General features: G+C 38.2%; 3 protein-coding genes across 7 annotated transcripts; 2 read left to right on the forward strand and 1 right to left on the reverse strand.

Moving 5' to 3' along the window:
* Positions 1-732: 732 nt before the first annotated feature.
* On the forward strand, positions 733-16,940 carry LOC112185942 (trafficking protein particle complex subunit 11). Of its 2 annotated transcripts, XM_024324271.2 has the most exons (9): positions 733-742; positions 11,538-11,974; positions 12,069-12,183; positions 12,269-12,392; positions 12,506-12,586; positions 12,766-13,110; positions 13,410-13,570; positions 13,653-14,491; positions 15,109-16,940. In XM_024324271.2, exons 2-9 carry the CDS (start codon positions 11,557-11,559, stop codon positions 16,581-16,583), a joined length of 3,558 nt encoding a protein of 1,185 aa, XP_024180039.1. In that variant the 5' UTR covers positions 733-742; positions 11,538-11,556; the 3' UTR covers positions 16,584-16,940. The 2 variants fall into 2 exon arrangements, with proteins under 2 accessions (XP_024180039.1, XP_024180038.1); XM_024324270.2 differs by lacking the exon at positions 733-742 and having other exon boundaries at positions 11,383-11,974.
* LOC112185946 (RNA-binding protein 24-A) lies at positions 7,125-10,860 on the forward strand. Of its 4 annotated transcripts, none has more exons than XR_005806047.1 (8): positions 7,125-7,861; positions 7,964-8,090; positions 8,177-8,306; positions 8,967-9,003; positions 9,120-9,360; positions 9,624-9,744; positions 9,824-9,877; positions 10,377-10,860. XR_005806047.1 is itself a non-coding variant. In XM_040514080.1 (7 exons), exons 1-6 carry the CDS (start codon positions 7,637-7,639, stop codon positions 9,713-9,715), a joined length of 852 nt encoding a protein of 283 aa, XP_040370014.1. In that variant the 5' UTR covers positions 7,125-7,636; the 3' UTR covers positions 9,716-9,744; positions 10,377-10,860. The 4 variants fall into 4 exon arrangements, 1 of the variants encoding a protein (XP_040370014.1); XR_005806048.1 differs by having other exon boundaries at positions 9,123-9,360; positions 9,824-9,921; XR_005806046.1 differs by having other exon boundaries at positions 7,126-7,861; positions 9,824-9,921.
* Positions 16,941-17,370: 430 nt separating the features above from the next.
* Positions 17,371-22,729, reverse strand: LOC112185944 (RNA polymerase I-specific transcription initiation factor RRN3). Its single transcript, XM_024324272.2, has 15 exons — positions 22,538-22,729; positions 22,322-22,414; positions 22,156-22,227; positions 22,001-22,072; positions 21,670-21,909; positions 21,216-21,335; positions 20,986-21,093; positions 20,399-20,521; positions 20,247-20,315; positions 20,013-20,119; positions 19,308-19,391; positions 19,100-19,187; positions 18,529-18,648; positions 18,147-18,328; positions 17,371-17,917 (listed from the first exon to the last, which is right to left on the reverse strand). Exons 1-15 carry the CDS (start codon positions 22,640-22,642, stop codon positions 17,617-17,619), a joined length of 1,884 nt encoding a protein of 627 aa, XP_024180040.1. The 5' UTR covers positions 22,643-22,729; the 3' UTR covers positions 17,371-17,616.
* Between the last annotated feature and the right edge of the window lie 1,431 nt (positions 22,730-24,160).

The raw sequence follows: 24,160 nt of genomic DNA on the forward strand, positions 1-24,160 counted from the left end.
GAAGAAAAAATCGAGAAAGAAAAACTCGATATAAAAGAAGAAAAAATCGAGGAAGAAAAACTCGATCCAACTATTGAACAGGTTGAAATACCAGAAAATGTTCCAGAAGAATGTAAACCATTCGCACCTCAGGAACAAGCTCAAGAAACTGAGCTACAACAATCAAAGGTCGTCTCTACTAGTAGATACAGCAACTACATAGAGATTGGACTTAAATTCCCTGATCACAAAAAATATCATCTACATGCATGCTTTTATGGATAATGGATCAGGATTCACAGTTGCAAAGAGATTTGCAATTCCAGACGAACTCTGTAAAGCAGATAAGAAAAGAATAGCTACTGGTGTTACGTTTGATGGAAGCCATCTTATAATGAATAAAGTAGCAAAAAATGTTCATATCACCATTGGTGGAGGAACATTTATCATCCATAATGTTCGGCAATCTGAAGGCCAATGATCAGATTTCTTGTTGGGAAATGATTTTATTCTCCAACAAAGATTCATCTAGGATGAAGAAGCGATAGGCTTCAGAAAAGGAGAACGAGTGTTCTGGGTGGACAGCCTTATTCAAGCCAAAAGTGTAGTAGGACCAAACTTTACTACACAATATTAGATATCGCAACAGAATAGAGGTGATCTTACCCCCTACAAACCCAAATTTTAAACCATCCTCCAAATCAAACAACAAGAAGAACTACTTGTTGAAAAAAAATCTTCCGAAGATAAAGAAGAAGAAGAAACATCTAGCGCAGATGAAGAAGCTAGATTCATCCATGATCATAGCCTCAAGCACTTTCAGAATAAGCTTGAGTCTCAGAAAACTCCCACTCTTGACAAAATCAAGAAACTACTCGGGCTAAACATCGATGTAGACCCTCAGAAGTTTTGGGAAAAAGACCCAGTGGTCTGTGAATTAAGATTACATAATATGAAAGCTATCTGTCATATCAAAGCTATTCCTGAGTACAAAGAGGAAGATAAAAAAGAATTCAGAAAAGACATTGAAGATCTCCTGAACAAGAGATTAATTCAACCTTCCACTAGCCCTCATCATGCTCCAGCATTCTACGTGAGAAACCATGCAGAAAAGCTCAGAAGAAAAGCTAGAATGGTGATTGACTACAGAGATGTCAACAAAAAGACTATCAAAGACGGTTATCAAATTGCTCAGGTAAGAGTGTTGATCAACCAACTCAGAGGAGCTAAAGTCTTTTCAAAATTCGATGCAAAGTCGAGTTTTTGGCAAGTCAAGATGCATCCTGAGAGTATCCCTCTCACTGCATTTGGAACACCACAAGGCCATTACGAATGGTTAGTAATGTCTTTTGGTCTAAAGCAAGCTCCCTCAATCTTCCAAAGAAAGATGGACAACACCTTTAAACATGTTGCGGAGTTCTGCGTCGTCTATATTGATGACATCCTTGTCTTCTCCAAAAACAGAGAAGAACACATGAAACACCTCCAAGAGGTTGTAAAGCTGATAGTTCAGCATGGAATTATCCTAGGTGAAAAGAAAATCTTCTTTATCCTCAATGAAGTTGATTTCCTAGGAATAAACATCAAGAATGGGGTAATAAAACTCCAATCTCACATCCTTGAGAAAATCTGGAAGTTCCCAGATAGAATTCCTGATGCTAAGAGTCTAGAGAGATTCTTAGGAGTAATAAACTATGGGAGAGATTTCATTCCCAAAATCTCAAGACTAACAGCAATGTTATCTCCTAAAACAAGTTCCAAAAAAAAATGAAACTTCACTGCAGATGATGAAAAAATTGTGAAGTAGATAAAAAATTTCTGCAAAAATCTCCCTCCTCTACAACAACCAGAGGAAAATGATGAAATTATCCTCCAGACAGATGCTAGTGATAACTACTGGTCTGGTGTTGTTCTGGCAAAAACGCTTGGAACTAACATTGAAAAGATCTGTAAATTTTGTAGTAGCAAGTTCAGCCCTACAGAACTGAATTATCCCACGGGGAAAAAGAAATTTTGGCTGTCAAGAAAACAATTTTAAATTCTCCAGCTTTTCTTGGAAAACCCTTTACTGTCCGCACCGATTGTGCTAGAGTAAAGAATTTCAAAAAATTTTAACTTGATAAAGCTGCTGATAGAGGAAGATTAGCAAATTGGCAATTGTTTCTTAACCAATATGATTATATTGTTGAATTAATTGCAGGAAACAAGTTTTATCTTCCAGACGCCTTAACCAGAGAAATGGCAATGTTCAGTCGAAAAGATGACGACGAAGGTCGTAATCACAGAAGTAGAAGACCTAGGAAAGAACAGGAACCTGCTGAGGATCCTAAAGAAAAAATCCTCAAAAGATTTCTGCTAGGTCCAAAAGGTCTAGCTTCAACTGATCAATCCCAGGGTAAAGGATTAACTAGCCCGTCTCAAACGGCAAACGGTAAAGGCTCATGAAGACCGTTGATGGCTGCTACTTTGCCAAAAAGCATACCTACTCCAACTGGAGTTATAAATGTTTTTAATTATGAATTAAGAACCTTTGCTAATCCTATGTTTAGAACTGGCAGGAGGCTAGCTTACCACCAGAAATTCTGGATAATCTCTTATTTGCCTTTCAGGAAAGAAACAGTGGTATCATGTTCCCAGCTTTGTTCGCCTTAGCTGAAGAACTCTATGAAAATGCTAGACCAAAGCATGTAGAAAATCAAATACAGCAGAGTGCTGGAAGAAGTGAAAAAAATCACTATCTTGAAGATTCAGAAAGTGCTCGAATTCCTATCATAGCACTAAAAGAATCAGATTGGTTCGAATTCCATAATCTGATAGGAAGGCACAATTCTGAGGCCTGTATTCCTCCAACTCTCTTCATTATTGCAGGACCATATGTTGGAAGATACTTAGTCAATGTTCAGAGTGAACATCCTCAAGAACACAAGATTTGGTTTGTTGAAAATGATTTTGTCCATAATTTGTGGATTAAAACAAATGATGATCTCAATGGACTACCCCCTATCATTGTCAACATAGTCAAGAATGTCAGAAAAATGACTCTATGCTGAGACTGAAGTTCAGATCCACTCCACCAGAATGGATTCAGAAAACAAACGGTGAAGTTGAATACATTTCTCCGTATCATTATGTGAGAATCATTCAAAGGAGATATCTTCAGCCCGCCTGTGTTGCCTACAATGGCCAGCCAAACTCAAGCATTCCATGGAAGAAGGCTATGTCACTAGAATATATCAAAAAGATCATCTCTGAAGATACCAAGAATACTTTCCTGGCAGCAGGAGAAAAAACAATTATCACTGCTTACGATCATCCTGAAGTAGTCAGCAGTGACATTTTCCCATCTCTCACGATAAAGGAGATAGACTCGACACTGGCATGCTTACAGTGGGTTGAAAAGCTTGAATCAGACAACCACTACAAGATGTATGTTGATACAGATGTCGAAGATAATGCAACAACTGCACGTATGGCCCAGGCAGACAACGACTCGTTTGTCCTTAGTCACAATTCAGAAACAGATGAAAACATGTGAAGCAGCAGGTGTAGAAAGCACCGAAAGAACTTTTGGATATTTCCCAAAAGCTACTTTTGCTTTTCAGAAAAGAATGGTGAAAAACATTTCACCTAAAGGAATCTGCTTTTCCCCGTCCGACCTCCACCAGCAGGAGAGCTCAGGAAAGCAGGAAATCACGGAGTCGTTATGTACATTTTGTTGTTTTGAATTCTAATTTGAGTTCCGCTCCCTATATAAGGAGCTTTAGTTTCCCTTAGAAGGCATTCGAAAATCTCCATAACAATTCTAGATCAAAAATTGAGAAGAATCATATTCTCTCAAGAAGTAAGAAAGCCATAGTAGCAGAGTGCTCTTTCCTTCCTGTCTAGTGTGAAGTAGTGTGCTTTCATTACAAGTAAGTAACTGTAATCATTCTTATGGATAACTGCTTCTTAAGAATGAGGCTCTGAATTTTAGTCTGTAATTATGTTTGAATAAATAATTTCAGATTGCTCATCCACCTTATCATTTTATTCTGATGTTTAAAAATGTTTATATCTGTTTCTGCCTCTATTCCTGTTCTATTTTTGGCTTGAACTTTCTGTTTCCTAGAAAAAATTGCGTCAGCTTAAGATAGAAACAAGCAGCATTGATTCCGCCTGTTAAAGGAACCGCTAGGCAGGGAGCCGTTAGGTGAAAAACTTAGGCATGTTGAAGGCTAGTTTTGTTTTTTTTCAAGAGTTTGAACAAGTTTTCCTAAGAAAAAGCAAAGGTTAAACCCAAAAGTCAGCATAGGACATATTAGGCACTAGTTTAGAAAAAACTACCCCTATAGGTCTTTTCCTTTAAGATTTGTGTAAATGGGCACAATACAAACTTGTTGGTGCAAATGGGCAAAATACATGTGATTTCTGGGTAAACAGGAATTAACCCATAATTTTTTAAGGTATAGGGTACACACTAGGGCTGTCAATTCCGACACAACCCGATAACACGACTATAAACCCGCACGAAATAAAACGGGTTCAACCTGCAGGATTAAAAAGCGGGTCAGCAGTGGGTCAACCCACCATGACCCATTTAATAAATGAGTTTGTCACGGGCCAACCTGCCAACACGAAGTGAAGCCGTATAACCCAATTATACTATACTTCTTCTTGAAAATTTTGGATGTTAGGAGTATTTGATCATATGATTAGACAATTTGAAATATTTTACTTTATAATTATTGGATTTAATTATTTATGAATTATATATAATTATTTATATTCTTTGTCTTGTGGAGTTTTTAGTGAATTTAATCAATTTATGCATTTTTTTAGTTAAATGGGTAGCATTGTTAACTCTTAAATGACTCATTTTGTCTAACACGACATAACTTATTTATTAAATGGGTTAAGCGGGTTGGAAACAAGTAACCCGTTTAATAAATAAGTTGGGTTTGAGTTTAAATTTTTGACACGATTATTAAATGGGTTCGATTTGAGTTTATATCTTACGACACGTACTTTGACCCGACACGATCCATTGACAATCCTTGTACACACAATTAAAACGCGTTTAGTTTGACCCTAAACTAAAAAATCTAAAAGATCAAATACCTTCCCGAGTACTAACGCCCCAAAGCCCATCATCCGCTTTATACTCATTAATAAATGGATACCAGTGTCCCAAATATATTGTCTTAGCGTTAAAGAGAGCTTGACCCAACATAAACCCAATCGGGTTTGAGCTCAAGCCTAAGTTAAGTTGGAGAATTTGTATACAACTAATAGCCCAGTGTTTCGTTTGGATATGATATCAAAGTGGCTGATATATATAGACTTCATAGGGAATAAATCCAAGAGAAAATACTGTTCATATGTCCAATAGGATAGAAGAATGCTTTAACCAAGGTGTTAGGGCATGGCTCATGGGCTCATACTTACCTCGTTTTATGCTTAGAATTTTTTTTTTCCCCGACGGATTAAGCAAAATAATTGGGACTCGACTATGATCCATTGACTATAATAAAGTATTAATGTTCTCTAAATTTTAACTGTTAAGTTTGGAAAAAGAGTATAAAACCACAGCCTGTTTATATGTGATATATACATGAGGTGAAGAGTATTGAAACTCTAGAGTACTATAAAGCAGTGTGATTGTAACTAGCATGTGAATTTTCTTGAATTCTGAAATCAAGACACTATAAGAGCTGACTCGTAGATACCATATTCTTCTTTGTAAGTCATTCATTCGTCGGTAAAATATCAATCGGTAACTTGTAGATGCGAGATCTTTTGTAGGAAAGATCGATCATTCCGATCATCTACAGAAATAGTACTGATGTACGTTAACGGGTTAATACTTCTTGGCAATAGTTCTGTATACAGAATAGTTTCCCAGAAACTTCATACGATGCGTGTGTTCTCAGCCTTCTTTGGATTTTACAGAGAACCCCAAAACAAATTTAGTTAAGGTTCCGCTTCATTTCAGAGACAGCAATATATATACCATTCGTACGGCAACGAAAGGAGAGCGACTGCTTTGGATTATTTTAGGTTTTCCAGAAAATCACGGTTTAAAAATAAATAATAAATAAAAATCCGAGCAGCATTATTATACAGTACGTAGTCGCCTCCATCATCCTTTTTGTTTCTGCGAGCGTCTCTTTCATGGGACTGGGAGAGAGAGAGAGGAGTCTAAAATTCTATAATGTCCAATTGACAAATTCCCCACGTCGCTGCACATTGTCCATCTTTATCCACTGTCGCCTAATTTTGATTTAAACATAATTAGTTTCTCGATTTTGCTTAATGCAGAAAGCTATGCCCCATAGGTATCTGGACTTTGTCCATTTTCACCTGAAGTTTTGACAGCAAGGTGCAGATATATACGTGTGTGTGTGTTTATGTCTATATGCTTCACTCTAATTTGAGACATATTCTTAAAAAGGAATAGTTCACTTCCGGTTTCTACTCCCCATAAAACAAAAGCATTAGTAAAATTTTGGAAAGTTACCTTTGATGTTTTTAGAACAAAATTTAGACTAACGAGAATAATAAAATAATTGTAGAATAACCGATAGATATATGAATTAATAATTAGTTTATAGCATAGTAAAACTTAAATTAATCTATGTTTTTAATTACTATGCAATCGGTGTAAAATTAATCAAATTGAAAAAAAATTATTCTATGCACCGATGATGCAAACAACCCAACATTTATAAGATGATATCAACCTTGATATTTATAATTAATATTTTTATTAATAACTTAAAAATATATTTAATATAATCTAACCATCTATTTATGTCAATGCAAGTGCACTGAATCCTTCCATAATATATCGGATAGACATAAAATGATAATGATAAACCGTAACCCGTTTGCATATTCTTTCTTTTGGTCAAAGTACTGGATGAAACTGCGAGGAAGAAATTTCTCATCATGGAATTCTGCAAATTTCTACCTGTGAGTTACCTTTACATCCTTTGTTGATTAAGTACTAGAGGACAAAGAGACATGGTTTGTTCTGTTATGTCACAGTGTCACTCATGTATGAGCACTATTTATTTATTTATTTTTGGTTTTTTTGTTTGTTTGGGAAAATAAAGGTAATATTAATCAGAATAATATTGAATAAAATGTCGGGAAGATTCTGAAAAAAAAAAAAAAAAAAAACAGCTCAGCTCAGGGCCTGAGGGACATTGATGATTAGCAAATCCCTTGGTGTCAGTCATGTTCAGGCAAACAGCAGCTTCAACCAAAAAAATTAATCTAAAATCCCCAATTAGGTGAAAAAAAATTTTGGGTTTGTGTTTGTGTTTGTCTCCCTTTTTCGTTGTTGTGTTTGAATTGGGTCTTGGAATTAGTTGATCACCACGACCACCATCAATCTTTCACCTTTCCTAACCAAAACCCTATTTGATCTGAACCCCAAAACTCTCTGTTTCCTTACTTTTTGTGTAGGGGGTCTAGTGCTTAAACCGTACCCAGTAAACCCACTAAGTCTAGTAGGGTTTTCTAGAAATATGGAGCTGAACCCTCTTCTGGGTCCTCCTCCGCTTGTTGTTTGAATCCCTTTGATCTCTTATTGGTTCCGAGAGAGAGGTTCAGAGGGGGAAGAGGGCTGTCGGATTTTGTTGTTGTGTAGATTTATGCATGTAGGCGGGGGTATATGGCTTACCCACAACAACAACAACAACAACAACAGAATCAACAACAACAGCAGCTGTTCAATTCGCCGTTCGGGGACACGACGTTGACGAAGGTCTTCGTCGGAGGGCTGGCCTGGGAGACCCAGAGCGAGACGCTCCGCCGCCACTTCGAGCAGTACGGCGATATACTCGAGGCCGTCGTCATCACCGATAAGAACACCGCCCGATCCAAAGGCTATGGCTTTGTCAGTACTGTTAACTATTCTTCCCTTTTTTAAAATTCGAAGCAAAAATTTTTCGAAACTGTTTTGATTAATCAATTAGCCTTTGTGTGTTGGAGGGTTTAGGTCACATTTCGTGATCCCGACTCTGCAAGAAGGGCCTGTGCGGACCCCAATCCTGTTATTGATGGCCGCAGGGCTAACTGTAATCTTGCTTCTCTAGGCCGCCCTCGCCCATCATTCCATTTCCCCGGTAAGCAATTTTCGGGGTACTGGTTTACTGCTTTTCGAGTGTTTGATTTGATTAGGAGATTGTTTCTTTTGGCTAATCAATTGCAGGGCAACTGAGATCACCAGCGCCAATCCTCGGTCGTCTGCAAGCTCCAAGAGCTGCTTACGTGGGGAGTCCTGGTTATCACCACCCTCTTTCTCATGCTTATCAGCCCGGGTTTGTTTACCCTTCTTATGGGTGAGTTTTGGATTTTCAAATTACTAATGATCATGTCAAGCTCACAGTCGAGATCAGTTGAGTGTGGAGCTTATGCAATTTGGCTTTGCTTGTCTCACATTTCAGCTCGGACCAAATGCTGTTTTAGTGTAATTATATGTTTCAAGTATGATTCTTTAAATGTTGATCATAATGCAATTTGGCTCTGCTTGTATGCAATTGTCTGATTTGGTGTTTTTACCTCAACATTTTAGTTTCAATAAAACCTGAAACTTCAGCTAGCTAAAGTCATATTTACAGTAGCAATTTACATGTAATATACATTGTTTTGTAAGGCATTTCATTCGAAGTCTGTTATCATCGAATGCTGGGACACGCTCGACCTCTACAGAACCATACTAGCATATAACTGTCTAAAAGGCATGCAGCAGTGGTAGAATCTTATTTTGTTTTGTCCACTTTGTAGCTTTATGTTTTTGCGTTAGTGTCAGAACTTCACACGCTTTGTTTAGTAACTGTAATATAGGTTTTTTTTTCTTGTAAAATTCATCAATTATGGTTATTCCTTCGCTTAACTAGTGACCAACCATCCTCAAAATGCTTGACAGGAAGCTTGGGTTCCTTACAATGTTAAAATTTGTCTTTATGATCTCAAGAGATTCATCAATTTCTGTATTTCAGGTACACAGCATATGGACCTGAATATGTCTACCCACAGGTGAATATTGTGTACATAATAACAGATTTTATATGGGATTAAAGAGTACAAGGGTCGTGCTTGATTGATGGAAAACTAACTAGCTTGCTATCGTTTCCTGTTCATCAAACTTTCAGCAGGGTGTCTATAGTCCGTACATGAATCAGCAATACCTTCAGATGTATGGTGTACCGGGGACAGTCAACCCCGGTGTATATCCTTACGGACAAGCGGGTCATTCTCTTTCCGGCAATCCTGCGTATACGGCGGTTCAAAGCTATGGAATTCCAGGCCATCATATAATGCAATTCACTGGGTCCAACGTCAGTGGAGCATCACCAGTTGCCCTTCCCACAATTCAAACACCATATCCTGCAGGTAATGTTTTCTTCCTATTCTTGGAAATGATAACGCATCTTTCTCAAGTTTTTATTATCCACACGTAAAATTTCTGATCAAATTTGGTATTTTTTCTCTTGAAGATTCTGTATTTATGGCTATCATTTTGCATGCTAGGCTGCATTTTTGACACATGTTATCAACTGATCATAGAGCACGGTAGCACATATGGAAGTCACCAAATTGTTTATGCAGTTGGATATAATTCATGTATAAGATTCTGATTTGCCCAGTTTTCTCAGGTATAGCTGCACCAGCTCCAGGACAGGCACAACTTTTACTTCCTACTAATTCTCCTCAATTCACCAGCAGTTCTGATCAAACTGCAGGATAAGTGGTAAATCAGAAAAGTCACATCTTGAGGTAGAGATCATCCCTGTTTTTCAATTGCATATATGTGCATTATATTATGGTTTTATATCAGTCTTTATGGGGTATGCAGGTAATCCTTAGATTGCAGCAGGACTAAGAGAAGCTACTGCTACTTAAGTGGCAGGTTCTAAATCTAGCCTTGCAAGTTATTATCTTTGCTTTCTAGAGGTATTTTCCCTTACAAAGTAGATTTCTCTGTTAACATTGACACCTGTAGCATATAGTTAGTACCTTATGCTCAATTCAAACAAATGAATATCTACCCTGACACGTTCTGTTTCAAGCCAACACCCATACAGAGTTTTCAAAATGCAACAAGTCTTGTTATGGTTGAACAGATAATGATGCTTGTGCATATTTTACCTGAAATCCTATAGTTATAGTTATATGAATTCAGACTGAACCAGCCAGCTCACTATGTGGATGAACCTCACACTTTGATCTTTTTAGATGTTTAGTTCACCTCTAAAGCAGTGGGTATTCTTCCATAAACCATGGGATCGAAGCACACTGAAACTTGATATATGTTCTTCATCATTGTATCAATGATAAACTTGTCTTTACTTAATATTTCTTTGCTGCTCTATATTATAAATCTTCTGAAGGTTAATCATTGCTTGCAGGTCATTCATGATGGTCATCAGAGATACCGCAAAGTCAGTCAGCTATTAGATGTCGAGTCATTCTGAAGTGTACCCCTCCGAGTCATGAGCCTGAGAGAGCATGCGTGGATTGCTCTTTCAGCTGGTGTCTGTAAAATATGCTGTTGTCCCTGCCCCGGCTCAAAGCCATCGGCATGTGATGCGTCTACGACGATTTGCTGGATATGGTTTCTGGCAAACCGTATAATAAGAAAACTACTGTAAATTTGTAAATAACCAAACTCCCCTACATATATATATATCTCCTGTATCCAAGAATCAAAGTCAAAATATGATTTGTTGTCTGGACCCAAGATATGGGTTCCACACTCAATTTCTAGTGCGCATTGGCATTGGTGTTGATGGCTCACCTTGTATTTACTCCCAGTGTGTTCCTCCTTACTGCATAGCAGAAAGTCATTGTTGAATATTGAATTTGTCTATTCAATTGGCGTTTATTCACTTCTCCTAGGGCTCTCCTGATTCTGATCTTATTCCATTTTTGTTACTTGTATTATTGTAAGATTCATAACAACAAAGTTTATATTCATTTCAGAAAATAGGAAAGAAAAAAAACTTTATGCAACACATTTCTCCAGATATAATGCAAGAAGAATTCATATCCAGTGTCCTAACAACAGGTTGACCAATCATCTAATAACAAAAACATAACTTGTTCATCAACCATGAGGTCAATGAGAGGCATGTTATGTGAGTTCAAAGATGCCCATGCAGGTGAAGCTCAAGGTTTTTTCTTGAGTGAGGGTAAGCAGACTGAAATGTGTCGTCTGCTTTTCCAACCACGTAAGAATCAATCTTAGAATTATTTTGAAAAAAGAAAAGTTCAAGATGATGATTTTCGACCAAAATTGTAGACGGAATTTCGCTTAAAATCACACATTCGAGCCTCGCTTACATGAACATAGACACCGTTAACCTCACTTGTCTCGCGGACATTGTTAGTCTCACTCTCACTCTCACTTACTATGCTCACCATTTACCTCGTGTGACGTGTCCATCAATAGCAGCCCACGGTCATAGGAGCCCAAACATGGTTTGCTCATGTTTTATTTGATGGGAAAAACCAGAAGCAGAAGATCGAAGTGAATTGAATCTGTGAGAGAGTTTTGAGTAGAGAACTGCGACGACGACTCGTCGGAAGATGGAAGAATATCCAGAGGAAATGCGGAGTCCACCGGTGAGTCTGGTCTCAGTCGTCGGCTGCTCGGAGCTCCACTCCTTCATCTCCACACACCTCCACTCTCTCGACCCTCCGATCAACACCTTGGCCTTGCCGGACCTCTCCAAGGTCTCTCTCCTCTTACCTCCCCCAAAGCCCAATCCCGCCGACTTCTCCGCCGCCGCTGCGCCTCCTCCCGCCGGAATTTTGAAGCGCGATTGGCTTCTCAAGCACCGCACCAAAGTCCCCGCCGTTGTCGCCGCCCTCATCTCCTCGGATCGGGTCTCCGGCGACCCGGCCCAGTGGCTCGAGCTCTGCTCCGAAATCGACAATCTCAAGGGGCTCATCCGCGGCCGGAGCATCAAATTGGTCGTCGTCGTCGTCAACTCCCACTCCACTGGTTCGTAAAAGCTCAAATCTCCCTGATTTAATAATGTGCAAACCAATTTGATTGTAATTGATTCGGTTCGGTTCGATTCGATTCTGTAATGTAGAAGAAATCTCTGAAGATCAAATGGTTGCGGTGAGGAAACGAGCTGAAGTAGATGCCAAGTATCTTCTCACGTTTTACACCGGCGAAGATTCTCAGCTTAAGCAATCTCTGCATAGGTGAAAATGCAGTGCTCATGCTCAGTTTTGTATTCTGTCTGTTTGTTAGGTTCGCAGTTTTTTGTGATTACAGAGTGTTGTGCAGATTGGGAACTGTATTTGCCGAGCTAGCCGGCATGTATTACAGAGATGAAGGAAGGAGGATTAAATTGCGCATTGAGAGGAAGAGTTCTGGTCCTACTGACTTGAACATTCGATATTCCTTCAAAGTGAGTTCCACCGTTTTCCCGGAATTCATAGCCAATAATCCCTATATCGTTTTCATGGTTTTCGGATGTTTGGAATGTTTCTCATGCTATGTATCAATTTCGTGAATATCTAGGTTGCTGTGTATGCGGAGTTCAGAAGAGACTGGGTGGAAGCTTTGAGGTTTTATGAGGATGCTTATCATATGCTACGTGAGGTATCCCCCCCCCCCTCTGGGTAGTTTTTTCATTTTTTAAATTGGGTGTGGTTGAGATGGTTAGTAGCTTCTCAAACTAATCTAAGAGTCTGAATTTTCATCAAAGATCTGCCATGGCTGTGGTGGTGTGGAAATGGTGGCTTCATTCATTCTTTTTATGCATGTAAATTTGTTTGAAGGTGATTCCCGGGGTATCAACTAGGTTGTCAGCCATTCAACGGTTAGTGGAGATAAAAACTGTGGCAGAGCAATTGCATTTCAAAATCTCAACTTTGTTATTGCATGGTGGAAAGATTATGGAAGCAGTTATATGGTTCCGCCAACACAATGCTTCGTACAGAAAGCTCAAAGGATCACCAGAAGCTATATTTCTTCACTGGGAGTGGATGAGCAGACAGTTCTTGGTGTTTGCCGAGTTGCTGGAGACAAGTTCAGCAGCCATTCAGAGCATTTCACATCTAACTGCAGGCACTGCAGATAGACCTTTGACCGAGTGGGAGTTTCAGCCAGCTCATTACTATCAGGTGAGAAGTACTGCTTATCTTTTCTAGTATCCTATTTGTACCGGACTTAAAAGAACTGCATGATTTGACCCCTTTAAGTTCCATAACCAGCACGATAGTTTTGTTAACCCATTTACTTCACGATAAGAAGCTGCTGGTTGGTCAGGATTTCTCCAGTTGCTACAAAATTAGACTTTATGACCAGACCCATCCTATATCCTTTATTTACTATTTTGTGTAGACTGGCTGATGTAAGTTCTAACTAACAATCAGATCATATTAACCAATTATTGATTTATAATACTTTAATCTTGAAACAGTTAGCTGCTCATTACTTGAAGGAGAAGAGATCTTCTTTGGACTTTGCAGTTTCTATGTCAGAAGGTGATATTGATTATAGTGCTGAATCTGTGGCACCCTCATCCCATATGGGTCAGTTTGCTCGATTGATTGAACAAGGAGATGCATTTGTCATGCAGCCGTAAGTCTCTATCCCATGTTATTTCTTCTTCTTGATCTGCTTGGATACCCTTACTGAAGTTTGCTAATTTTTCAACTTGCAGCCTTACTGATGAAGAGTATATGCGTTATGCAATTTCTGAAGGAAAAAGGTTCCAAGATTCCTTTGAAATTATTGCTTTACTCAAAAAATCTTGTGAATCTTACACTAATCTAAAAGTCAGGAGAATGGCTTCATTTTGTGGGTTCCAGATGGCCAGAGAATATTATGCTGCAGGTGATTTTAACAACGCCAAACTTCTTTTTGATGACATTGCAAGTCTATACAGGCAAGAGGGATGGGTCACTTTGCTGTGGGAGGTATTAGGTTACTTGCGTGAAGGTTCAAGGAAACACAGCAAAGTTAAAGAATTTATAGAGTACTCCTTTGAGATGGCTGCACTCCCTATATCAGCTGATACTGGGATCCAGTCTTTTAGATTTGAAGAATCTGGTCCAGCTGGGCCTGCTACCCTCCAACAAAGAGAAACAATACATAAAGAAGTTTTTGGGCTTGTTAGTGAAAAACTGGGGTTGGCATCTACTGAAAACGGTGATGATGTCAAAGTAAGCAGCACCAATCCACTTCACCTTGAAATTGATCTCGTCAGTCCCCTTAGATTGGTACTCCTTGCTTCAGTTGCTTTTCATGAACAAATAATCAAGCCTGGCTCATCCACATTGGTTACACTGTCACTCTTATCACAGTTACCACTTAATTTTGAGATTGATCAATTAGAAGTCCAGTTCAATCAGTCTCATTGTAACTTTGTGATCATGGATGCCCAAAAGCCTCTTGTAGCTTCCTCGACTGATGGTCAATCAGGTCACCGAAGAGAGACTGCTCCATCTCTGCGACTTTCTACAAACAAATGGCTCCGGTTAACATATGACATCAAATCGGGTATGCCTCCATGAGCATTCTGTAATGTTTAAATTATACATTAGAGTAATTCTGATACTCATGCAGCATATACCTGCCATGTCATTGATTCACTGGTCTATTTGGACCATTTGCATATCTTGATATGCCTCCTGAGCTTGTTATACTCTAATGAATGTTAGAATGAACTTTTCTGGTCGTAACACGCAACCGATAAATGCTACAACTGATGACCGGTTATATTTATCTGTCACAAATCACAATCGAATTAGATGGTTTGTGAGTTTTGTGAATTTGTTTCTCTTTTTATTTATTATGGCATTAGGAGAGGACATTATTAACATTTGTTTGGGTTTGTATGATATATTTCTGTGCTCCACGAAAGTAATTATTAGACACATAAGTGCCTGCGGTTCAATTCATGATTTCTGCAGTCCCCATGTGGTTCATTGGTAATTCAGTTGGTTAACCCATAGCCAGACTTCAAGTGACTGCTTTATACTTCAGAATTAGATTACTTCCCTGCATTCCTTTTTTTTTTTTTTGTATCAGTAGTTATCTTAGTATCATTGATGGTTTTGTTAATTCTGTGATTCCCTTATTTTTCTCTGATTGTAAAACAACTTTTTGTTGTTCAGATCAAAGTGGAAAGCTTGAATGCATATCTATTATTGCCAAAATGGGACCGCACTTTACTATCTGTTGTAGAGCTGAAAGTCCTGCTTCAATGGATGATTTGCCTCTTTGGAAATTTGAAGACCGTGTGGTTACCTATCCAACCAAGGACCCAGCTCTGGCATTCTTCGGTCAGAGAGCAATTCAAGTTGAAGAACCAGACCCGGAAGTGGATCTTACTTTAGGTGCTTCTGGCCCTGCATTAATTGGAGAGAGCTTCATAGTACCTGTTACTGTCACATCCAAGGGACATGAGGTTAATTCGGGTGAGTTGAAGATCAATCTGGTGGATGTAAGGGGAGGTGGTTTGTTTAGTCCAAGGGATGCAGAACTATCTGCGGATAGTCATCATGTTGAACTTCTTGGTATATCTGGATCAGAAGGAGAAGATGAATCCCAATTGGATACCGATGAAATTAAGAAAATTCAAAAGTCTTTTGGATTGGTTTCAGTTCCTAATCTCAAAAGTGGAGACTCATGGTCATGCAAATTGGAAATCAAGTGGTATAGACCCAAACCAGTTATGCTGTATGTATCACTGGGTTATTCTCCAGATAATAATGGATCAAACACACAAAAAGTTAATGTGCACAAGAGCTTGCAGATTGAAGGAAAGAATGCAATCTCAATTAGCCATCGCCTTATGCTTCCTTTCCGCAGGTACCCGTTGTTGCTTTCTAGGACAAAATCAGTTCCTGATTCTGATCAGTCAGTGTCGATGCCTTTAAACGAAACAAGTGTACTCATTGTTAGTGCTACGAATTGCTCAGAGGTGCCACTTCAGTTACTATCATTATCTATTGAAAGAGATAATGATGACACTGAAAGGTCATGTTCTTTGCATGGAGGTGAGGACCTTTTAAACCCTGCCCTTCTTGTTCCAGGAGAGAAGTTTAAGAAGGTGTACACTGTCACTTCTGAGATGAATTCTTCAAAGCTTATATTAGGTAATGTGTGTCTTAGATGGAGAAGGAATTCTGGGACTAGAGAACAAGCTGGTTCTGCGGCTCCAGTTATGACTAACCACAAACTTCCTGATGTGAATCTGGAATCATCACCTCTTGTCGTGAGTTTGGAGTGTCCTCCTTATGCAATCCTTGGCGATCCTTTCACATATTTTGTTAAAATTCAGAACCAAACAGAACTGCTTCAAGAGGCCAAAATTTTCCTGGCAGATGCTCAAAGTTTTGTAATATCCGGGTCTCACAGTGACACGGTATATATTCTTCCAAAATCTGAGCACATCATCAGTTACAAGCTTGTCCCGCTTTCCTCAGGGGAACAACAGCTACCCAGATTCACTTTAACCGCAGTTAGATATTCCACTGGGTTTCAGCCTTCAATTGCTGCATCTACTATTTTTGTTTTCCCCTCTCAGCCTCATTTTAAGATGGTTGCTGTGGGAGACGACAGGAAGGAATCAGTGGTGGCTGAATGATTGCTTTCTGTTCAATATACTTTCTGAAGAAATAAGCACAGCCATGCCAAGTGGGCATTTTGACTGGTTGACAGATTTGCCAGATGCATGGTGTTGGATTGATGTCCCTTATAATAGAATGACCAATCCTGAAGATCTTCTGCATTACAGTTTTGCCGGAACTATTGTCTTCAATGGGAGGGATGAAGCCTGAACCCCGAAAATTCTGTCCGAAGGCAGAATTAGGTATGTGTGTGTAATGGGGTGGAAATGGTATAAATCTATGGATGTTTCAACTTTCAACATCTCAAGCTTTGGTGTAAACAACTTTTATGTATACTGCATGTAGTGGAGAAAACAGACATCATCTACATATCACTCATGTCTTCTTAGGGCGGGATTTCGTGGCAGTAGTGCCCACGAAAACTCAGCCAACAAAATTTCGTCGCAAAAATTGTTATACCGGCTTAATATATTTCTGTGTATTATTTTCTAAATTTGCAGACAAAATAACCGATAAATATTGTCAGAAAAAGTGTCCATTTCGATGAAAGAAAAAATTGGATATTTTTGGCATCGAGTTTTCATCAGTATTAGCTTTATTTTTCTACGTTCTTACTGATGGAAAATCGCAACGACATATTCATCCATTCCATTGTTATTTTTACTGATAACAATATGTTGGCTAATGCCACAATTTTTTTTATATACACACTCACAATAGCCAACAAATCATTCGTTGGCAAAATACTCCGGTAAAGATAATAGGAACGCACCTTTCCAATATTTTATCAACTTGAACTGCATATTGTTAGATTAGGAGCATTAGTATGGCAGATTGCCTAGAATCGAATCTTATGAAATCACAAGCTCCATAGATCTTGATACATTACGCTTCAACAAAAAAGAAGAACAAGCAGCATAGCCCTAAACATTACAACATCTCTCATTATCAACCGGCCACATCCTTTTGGGGACATGGTGGAAAGTAAAATGTCTTGTTTGTACAACCGATTCGGTTCCATGATAGAGAGAGAAACAAAAGGCTTTCAATTTATATAGACTCTGGACTTGTGGACGGTCTAATCCGTGAGGGCATTCGCATGGGTTTATTTATTGCACCACCAAATCTATTGTGTAATGAATCCTTTGGCGTGATGGACATTTTGTTTAATGCATTGTCAACTTCATCGAATTGTTGTTCCTCCAAGCATTGCAAAATCTCATAATCCATTACGTTCTCCTCATTGTCAACCGCAAAAGCTTCATCACCATCCTCATCGCTGGAACCTTCTTTTTCCTCGTCGTAGGTTCGTCGAACCATTGACCAGTATATGAAATTGGGCCGTATGAATCTTAATATAGAGAAAAGCTATTGTTAGCAAAGCATGCAAAACAATTTTAAAATGTTGCTTCTTACTGCTAATTTTTCATTTTGCTTTCCACACAACTGTCCAGAGGCAGTGTCAATGTGAGAAGGCGTGGCTGCTTGGAGTCCCAAATCTTTGGTTTTCAAAACAGCATTTACCAGCAGTGTTATTTATCAAAAAGCACTGAAAAGATGAATTCAAAGCTACGACAAACCTGTCACTATTTCTCAGCAAACATGGGTCAAAAGGGAACAACTTGTGAAGCTCTTCCTTTCCACCCCATACCCATGAATATTCGGATTCCAGACCATCATCAAAATCAAATTCCTCAGCCGTGATTAAGCCAGCTGCATTCGCTTGCCATAGGAACTCCTTCACTATGGAAGGCGCACACGCCTATTGAAAAGACGAAATAAATTAGGCACTATGATCTGACAGATAAGAGGGAAAATTATCCTCAAGTGGCCTGAAAGAGGATGAAGGGCCAAGAACCTAACAAGATATACCAACTATGCCAGTTTATTGTCCGGGGGTGACGCTTCATGACAAGAGATGCTTCTACAAATCTTAAGGTTGTACTCCAACACAGTCCTTACCTTCAATGGGCTAATTTCAGTGCTCAAAATCGACTCTAAAGGTAGACCAGCAAGCAACGACTTTGATTGAGGATCATCCATCAAAGATCTCATTCGGAAGCACAGCAAATACATGATGGCCTGTTAGACACAATAACCATCAACATAGGTACCAAAAGACTATCAAGAGAAAGAATGCTCTGCTCTAATTCCATGTAAGTAAAGCAAATTTGATGTTATGAATATAAGCACAAGATATCATTTTTGATACAAAATATAATTAACATTAGAATATGAGCACACGGATCACATGAGGCTACTTATAAAAAAGGATCCTCTTGTTCAGGTTAAAAACAGTGGGCTTGGGCCAGAAAATTTATAGGTATGGTTAACTACCTCAGCAGCTATTAGATGCAAGATCTTCACCATACACCAGAAACACATTAGTACAAATTACAATAGTCAAAATGGGAATACCATATGTCCATTACACATCACACCCAGGTCAAATTAGACTAAGCATGTTCATATACTAAACCATTTTATTACTATTTCCTAAACCAAACCATTGTCAGGTGAAAGAGATATATACCTGACACGCAGCATAAAATAATTTATCTTTTTCTGGGTTTACTCCACCTTTCTTCGTTTTGACATAGTTAAAACACCAACCCACCAACCTGAAACCAGAATAGTTTATGTATTAGACAAATTCCTCGTCTCTTTCCTTTCTTGAGTCTCAATATTTGGTCATTGTAATAACACAAATTGAATTTGGATTGTGTAGGTTTAGAAAGAACCTTTTTAGCGTTTGAGCAACTATGGAGGCTGACATAAACATCGCTCGAGACAAGTAGCTAGCAAGGTACGCAACAGCTCTCATCCTGCATGAAACCCAACAGAAAATCTAAACTTTAGATCTCTAATATCCGGAAATCTCTTATTTATTCACCATAAGTAGAGTACTGTTGAAGACCACAAGATATTGTACTGGTAAACAAACCGAAAGGGAGCAAAAAATTAGGAGGTATGTGACAGAACCCAATGCCAAAAAGTTACATCCCCCTTACAGACTTGAGAGAACAATAGATTTTGAACCAACAAATTTCCCTCCAAAGTTCTTCCATTTTCTAGAACACATGCGGTGACTACATGTGGGTCTGTCAATAAACATGTCATATATGCCTCGTGTCTATAGTCTAAACCATGTTGTAAAGCACTCACAAAAGGTACTATACACAAGTTTCGGACATTCCTTAGCAAAGTATTAAAAAACCTCATACCTTCACCCATAGGTCCCATACAAAAAAATAGTATATTGTATCAATCAGACAAAACCACAAATGAAATAGTATATCCAATATTTCAGACAAAATATTTAGCGCACTTCAAGTTGTTGGAAGATGACAGTCCTTGAAGCAATATAACATGAAAGTAATTAACTCAATAATAAAGTAGTGAATAGACAATCATTGACTGTAGAACACCAAATGCAGGCATATCACCTGAGACATGTGAGGTTGGCATCGTAAAGAAAAATTTCGACAAGGTTTGTGGCAAATTCCTCACCACAGTTTACAGGATCAAGAGCACAGGCATAAAACATCACAAACTGCAATGAAGAAAATTCAATACAATGATTAAAAATCAAATAAAATAAAAATAAAAAAGCTATCTATATCTTGAAGCATAAAAGAAAAAAAGACCAACAGCAAATATCAATTAATGACGATGTCTACCTGGACAAATTTTGACTTGCATGTGGTCAAAACTTTGTTCCTAAATGTCTCGAGAAGAGTTTTGAAGACCTAGAAAACCATATAAATGTGAGAACTAGAGAGAGAATTCTATTCAACAATTGAACTGGAAAAACAACAAGTGATGTATATACCTCACTCAACCGGCCACCAGCTTCACAGGATTCAAGGTGCTCAAAAGTTAACACCATCAAGGTATCCAACTTTTCAGCAAAACTTTTCAAAGTTACGTCGTTTATAGTTGCTTCTCTTGCATGCTGTATAAAATTTACTTTCAATCACTTTACCATGAATGACTAAATCCATCATAAGCAGTCAAGAACAACGACAATAATGTGAGGAACAAATGGTAAGAAAAATCCTCATTGTCAAATGAAAACCATACAACATACTAGGATTTTTGAATAGGAAAGCTATTTAATGAACGTCGCCCAAAATAATCAGATAATCTTTCTTGATAAATCCTAATCATTTCTTTTCCTGTTACATATCAACATTCTTAGCAACTTCTTGTAAACATTGTTTTGACTAAAATCATTATCAAGAGAGTTCAAATTCATACACTTCCACCTAACTGTACTAGCTTTGAATCTCAAACTATTTAGAGTTAAATCTCCATCTTACTCAGTTCTCCAAAATACATTCGTTACGCATATAGTATTTCAATGCTTGCATATGCATGACGTGATCACTTATCCAGTTTAACCCAATTCAATCATACCTCAGTACCATCATTCAGAAAATCTTCTGTAAAGTCGTCCACATCTTCTAGCTCCATCTGAAATATTCCATGATCTTGTAACACTTTGTCCCATGATCCCATTTCGACCTGTAGGAAGTCAGTTCATTTGAATTATGAACAAATGCTTTTTATTACTCTCAAGTCTCAACTATTAATTGTCTTTCCAAAAAAAAAAATGCTAAATCAAATTGAACACACTGTATACATACATCCAAATGTAGCAGCAATTCCACCACCTTCGTAAGCATGGAAACTCGAACAACTTCACCAAGTGCACCACCCTCCAACTTTAACATGTTCTCTACGAATATCACAAGACCATGTGTACTCTACAAGAACAATACAGCATATCTTTAGAAATAGCAACGTACACAGAAAAGAACCGGTCAAAATGCAGACTTCGGAAGGAAGGAAAAAATTGCAGCTCCAGTAATGAACCATGGTAGGAGAGAAAAGTATTTCACTTAGACCCCAAAAATGTTATACAAAGCAATATATGAGGAACACCGGCCTAACTAATCATGTCCAATTTGAAATCCTTTTTTTTTTTTTTGGTCAATCCATATCTTACTTCAGTACTATCAGAAATCTAGTAATGATTAGACACTACACTTTCTGAGTTAACAGAATTTTAGTACTAGATAAAGTGAGCGGTAAACTTACAGTTCCCCTCATTTGCCGATATAGCTCTAGACGATCAGAAACTATAGTCACTATTCTTGCAGGGGAAAGCGGAACCACATCAGCTATATCTTTCAGAGCTGAATGCACACGAGTTAAAACTTGGTCCTTCTTTGTAAGGCCAGACGGCAACTTCAACTTCTCCAAGAAATTTGAAGGCGTCTCGAAATGGCGTGTAAGCATAGCCAGGCATAGATCAAGATACTTCCCACTTGAAGCAGCCTGCATCATTGTACCTATCTTTAGCTTGCAATTTCATCTCTAAAAGCTTTGAAAGTAACAATCGCAGAACCGTAGTACTAAACATACATACCAAGGAAATAATCAACTCAATCAATGCATCCATCACATCAGGCCCATAGTTCCACAAGCTCATCGCAAAAAGCTGAATGCAAACCGAAGGTTCAATAACACCACCAAAATCGAAACACACTGAAAAATAATAGAACCTAAACACTAAACCCTCACCGGAGAGAGAAGTCCAACATGTACAGCACTGTCAATATAAGAGGCTGCTCCAGACAGTCCCTTCAAGCTCGCCTGCCACATCGAAAACTCAAATTAAATCGAATCGAATCGAACAAGCTTCACTTCAAATCAATCAATTACAGCTTAATTATCAAAATATACTAACCACGAGCTTGGCGACGTCATCGGGAGAGTGCCGTTCTCTAGGGTACAGACGCCCGACGAGCTCTCTGTAGTTCTCAACAGACACAACATCGCCCTGAGCCGAAGAAGAAGAAGAAGAAGATTCCAGATTCAAACATCTCAGTCAAAATTCCAAAGAATAATCGAATCAGACGGTGAGGAACGAACTAAGGTTTTGAGAAATTCCGAAAAGACTTACAGAGGAGACTGAGAGGAGAACATCCTTGACGTGTAGAGCTAGGTCGTAGTCGGAGTAAACGCCGCCGTCGTCCATATCAAGGTCTTGCCGAAGCTCGACGCCCATGGTCTTCTTCGCCGAAAGAGAGAGAGAAAGAGAAGGCACGGTTTTGCAAAAGCGGCGGAGGCTCTCCCTCTCTATTCCCCTAACTCGGTTCTCCTCTCTAAACGCGGGAGACTATTTACCTTTTTCTTTTCTTTTGTGGAATTTACCTCCGTTCGATAAATAAATTTCAAGTAAATAAACGTGTCATGAATTTGGTTAATAAATGGATGTGTTTTTAAATTTTGATTGCTTAACATGCAAATTACCCGAATATCAAAAAAAAAAAAATGAAATGTTATTGTTATTCGTAAACAGGTTATGAAATGTTTGTAAAATATATTTAAAAGTCTACGGTATAATTGACGTATTGATATTCCTTCTTACATAACATTAATTGATTGCGTTGCTTGAATTGTCAATTTGATTTGAACACCCAAATTTTTCTTCTTTTCTTTGCAAAATTTTCTTTCGTTAAGTGAAAAGCTTCATCAATACATTTGAATTATGAATAAAAGAATACAATCAAGGGTATGGTTTGCTATTTATACACCCATTTTCTCTATTCATACACCCATTTTTATTATTTTAATTCAATTTATTTTTACAAATTACCCTAACTACTATGACTATCCCTTTCAATTCTAAATATTTTTCTTTTTTTCTATTGTGCAAATCAATTATCGCCAAATTCTAAATCTTTATTTTCTCGCAGACGAGGACTTCAAAACCCTTATTTTGCAAGTCAGTTTGTGTTCAAGTTTTGCATTACTTCCCAAACTCCAAACTGCATGAAATTTTAGCATGCTCTATCTTAATGTGTTTACTTTGATTCTGAAAAATTTCAAGTTCATTGCTGATAAATGAATTTTTTTGGTAAATTTCCAAAGCTGAACTGTTCCTGTCTTAAGGTTCCACTTTAAATTGTGTTAAATTTGGTCTTATTCTAAATTTCTCTTGCTTGAGAACCCCTTAAGTCATACCCCAGGTTTGGGATGTGACAAATTGGTATCAAATTTCCTAATTTCTCTTTAGATTTAGCATGAACAAGTTAAGTTTTGTGTGATGAGGAACTAATCAAGGAAATTGAGTGTTTTGTCTTATTTATTTTGCAAGGCAGCTAAAATATTAACTGAAATGAGGAGCACCTTTGTTGCTTCATGAACATTGACAATTTTAATGAGGTAAACTGATTTTCTCGGTCATTAGTTAATGTTCTTAAAATCTTATGTTTGAGGGCTAAAATTGTTATTTCAAGACAAAAAAAAAACAAAAAACGCTTCTTCTTCTTCCTCCCATCCCCAAAGTTTCATCAACCTCGCAAACATGCAAAACTCAATCTCAGAAAACCCATTACCGCCCAGCCAAAACCCACCTCATACGTGTTTCACAGCACACACTCATCACCTGTCCAGACAAAAATCACTGGCCAAATTTGACTGGGGTTCATCCATGCCATATCTGATCCCACGAAACCCATCACCTGTCCTGACAAAAATCACCACCCAAAATCTGATCCCACGAAACCCATCACCTGTCCTG

Source organism: Rosa chinensis, chromosome 2 (assembly GCF_002994745.2).
Source record: "Rosa chinensis cultivar Old Blush chromosome 2, RchiOBHm-V2, whole genome shotgun sequence".
NCBI lineage: Eukaryota > Viridiplantae > Streptophyta > Magnoliopsida > Rosales > Rosaceae > Rosa > Rosa chinensis.

What these genes read in the sequence shown, in the direction of transcription:
- LOC112185946 (XM_040514080.1), top strand. Translation starts at nt 7,637, where the DNA reads ATGGCTTACCCACAACAACAACAACAACAACAACAGAATCAACAACAA. An exon ending in TTTGTTTACCCTTCTTATGG is followed by an intron (nt 8,307 to 8,966) that starts GTGAGTTTTGGA and finishes TCTGTATTTCAG; the next exon opens with GTACACAGCATATGGACCTG. An exon ending in TCAAACACCATATCCTGCAG is followed by an intron (nt 9,361 to 9,623) that starts GTAATGTTTTCT and finishes CAGTTTTCTCAG; the next exon opens with GTATAGCTGCACCAGCTCCA.
- LOC112185942 (XM_024324271.2), top strand. Translation starts at nt 11,557, where the DNA reads ATGGAAGAATATCCAGAGGAAATGCGGAGTCCACCGGTGAGTCTGGTC. An exon ending in ACATTCGATATTCCTTCAAA is followed by an intron (nt 12,393 to 12,505) that starts GTGAGTTCCACC and finishes GTGAATATCTAG; the next exon opens with GTTGCTGTGTATGCGGAGTT. An exon ending in GATGCATTTGTCATGCAGCC is followed by an intron (nt 13,571 to 13,652) that starts GTAAGTCTCTAT and finishes TTCAACTTGCAG; the next exon opens with CCTTACTGATGAAGAGTATA.
- LOC112185944 (XM_024324272.2), bottom strand. Translation starts at nt 22,642, where the DNA reads ATGGGCGTCGAGCTTCGGCAAGACCTTGATATGGACGACGGCGGCGTT. An exon ending in GCAAGTCAAAATTTGTCCAG is followed by an intron (nt 20,120 to 20,246) that starts GTAGACATCGTC and finishes TCTTCATTGCAG; the next exon opens with TTTGTGATGTTTTATGCCTG. An exon ending in TATTTTATGCTGCGTGTCAG is followed by an intron (nt 18,649 to 19,099) that starts GTATATATCTCT and finishes TGTGTCTAACAG; the next exon opens with GCCATCATGTATTTGCTGTG.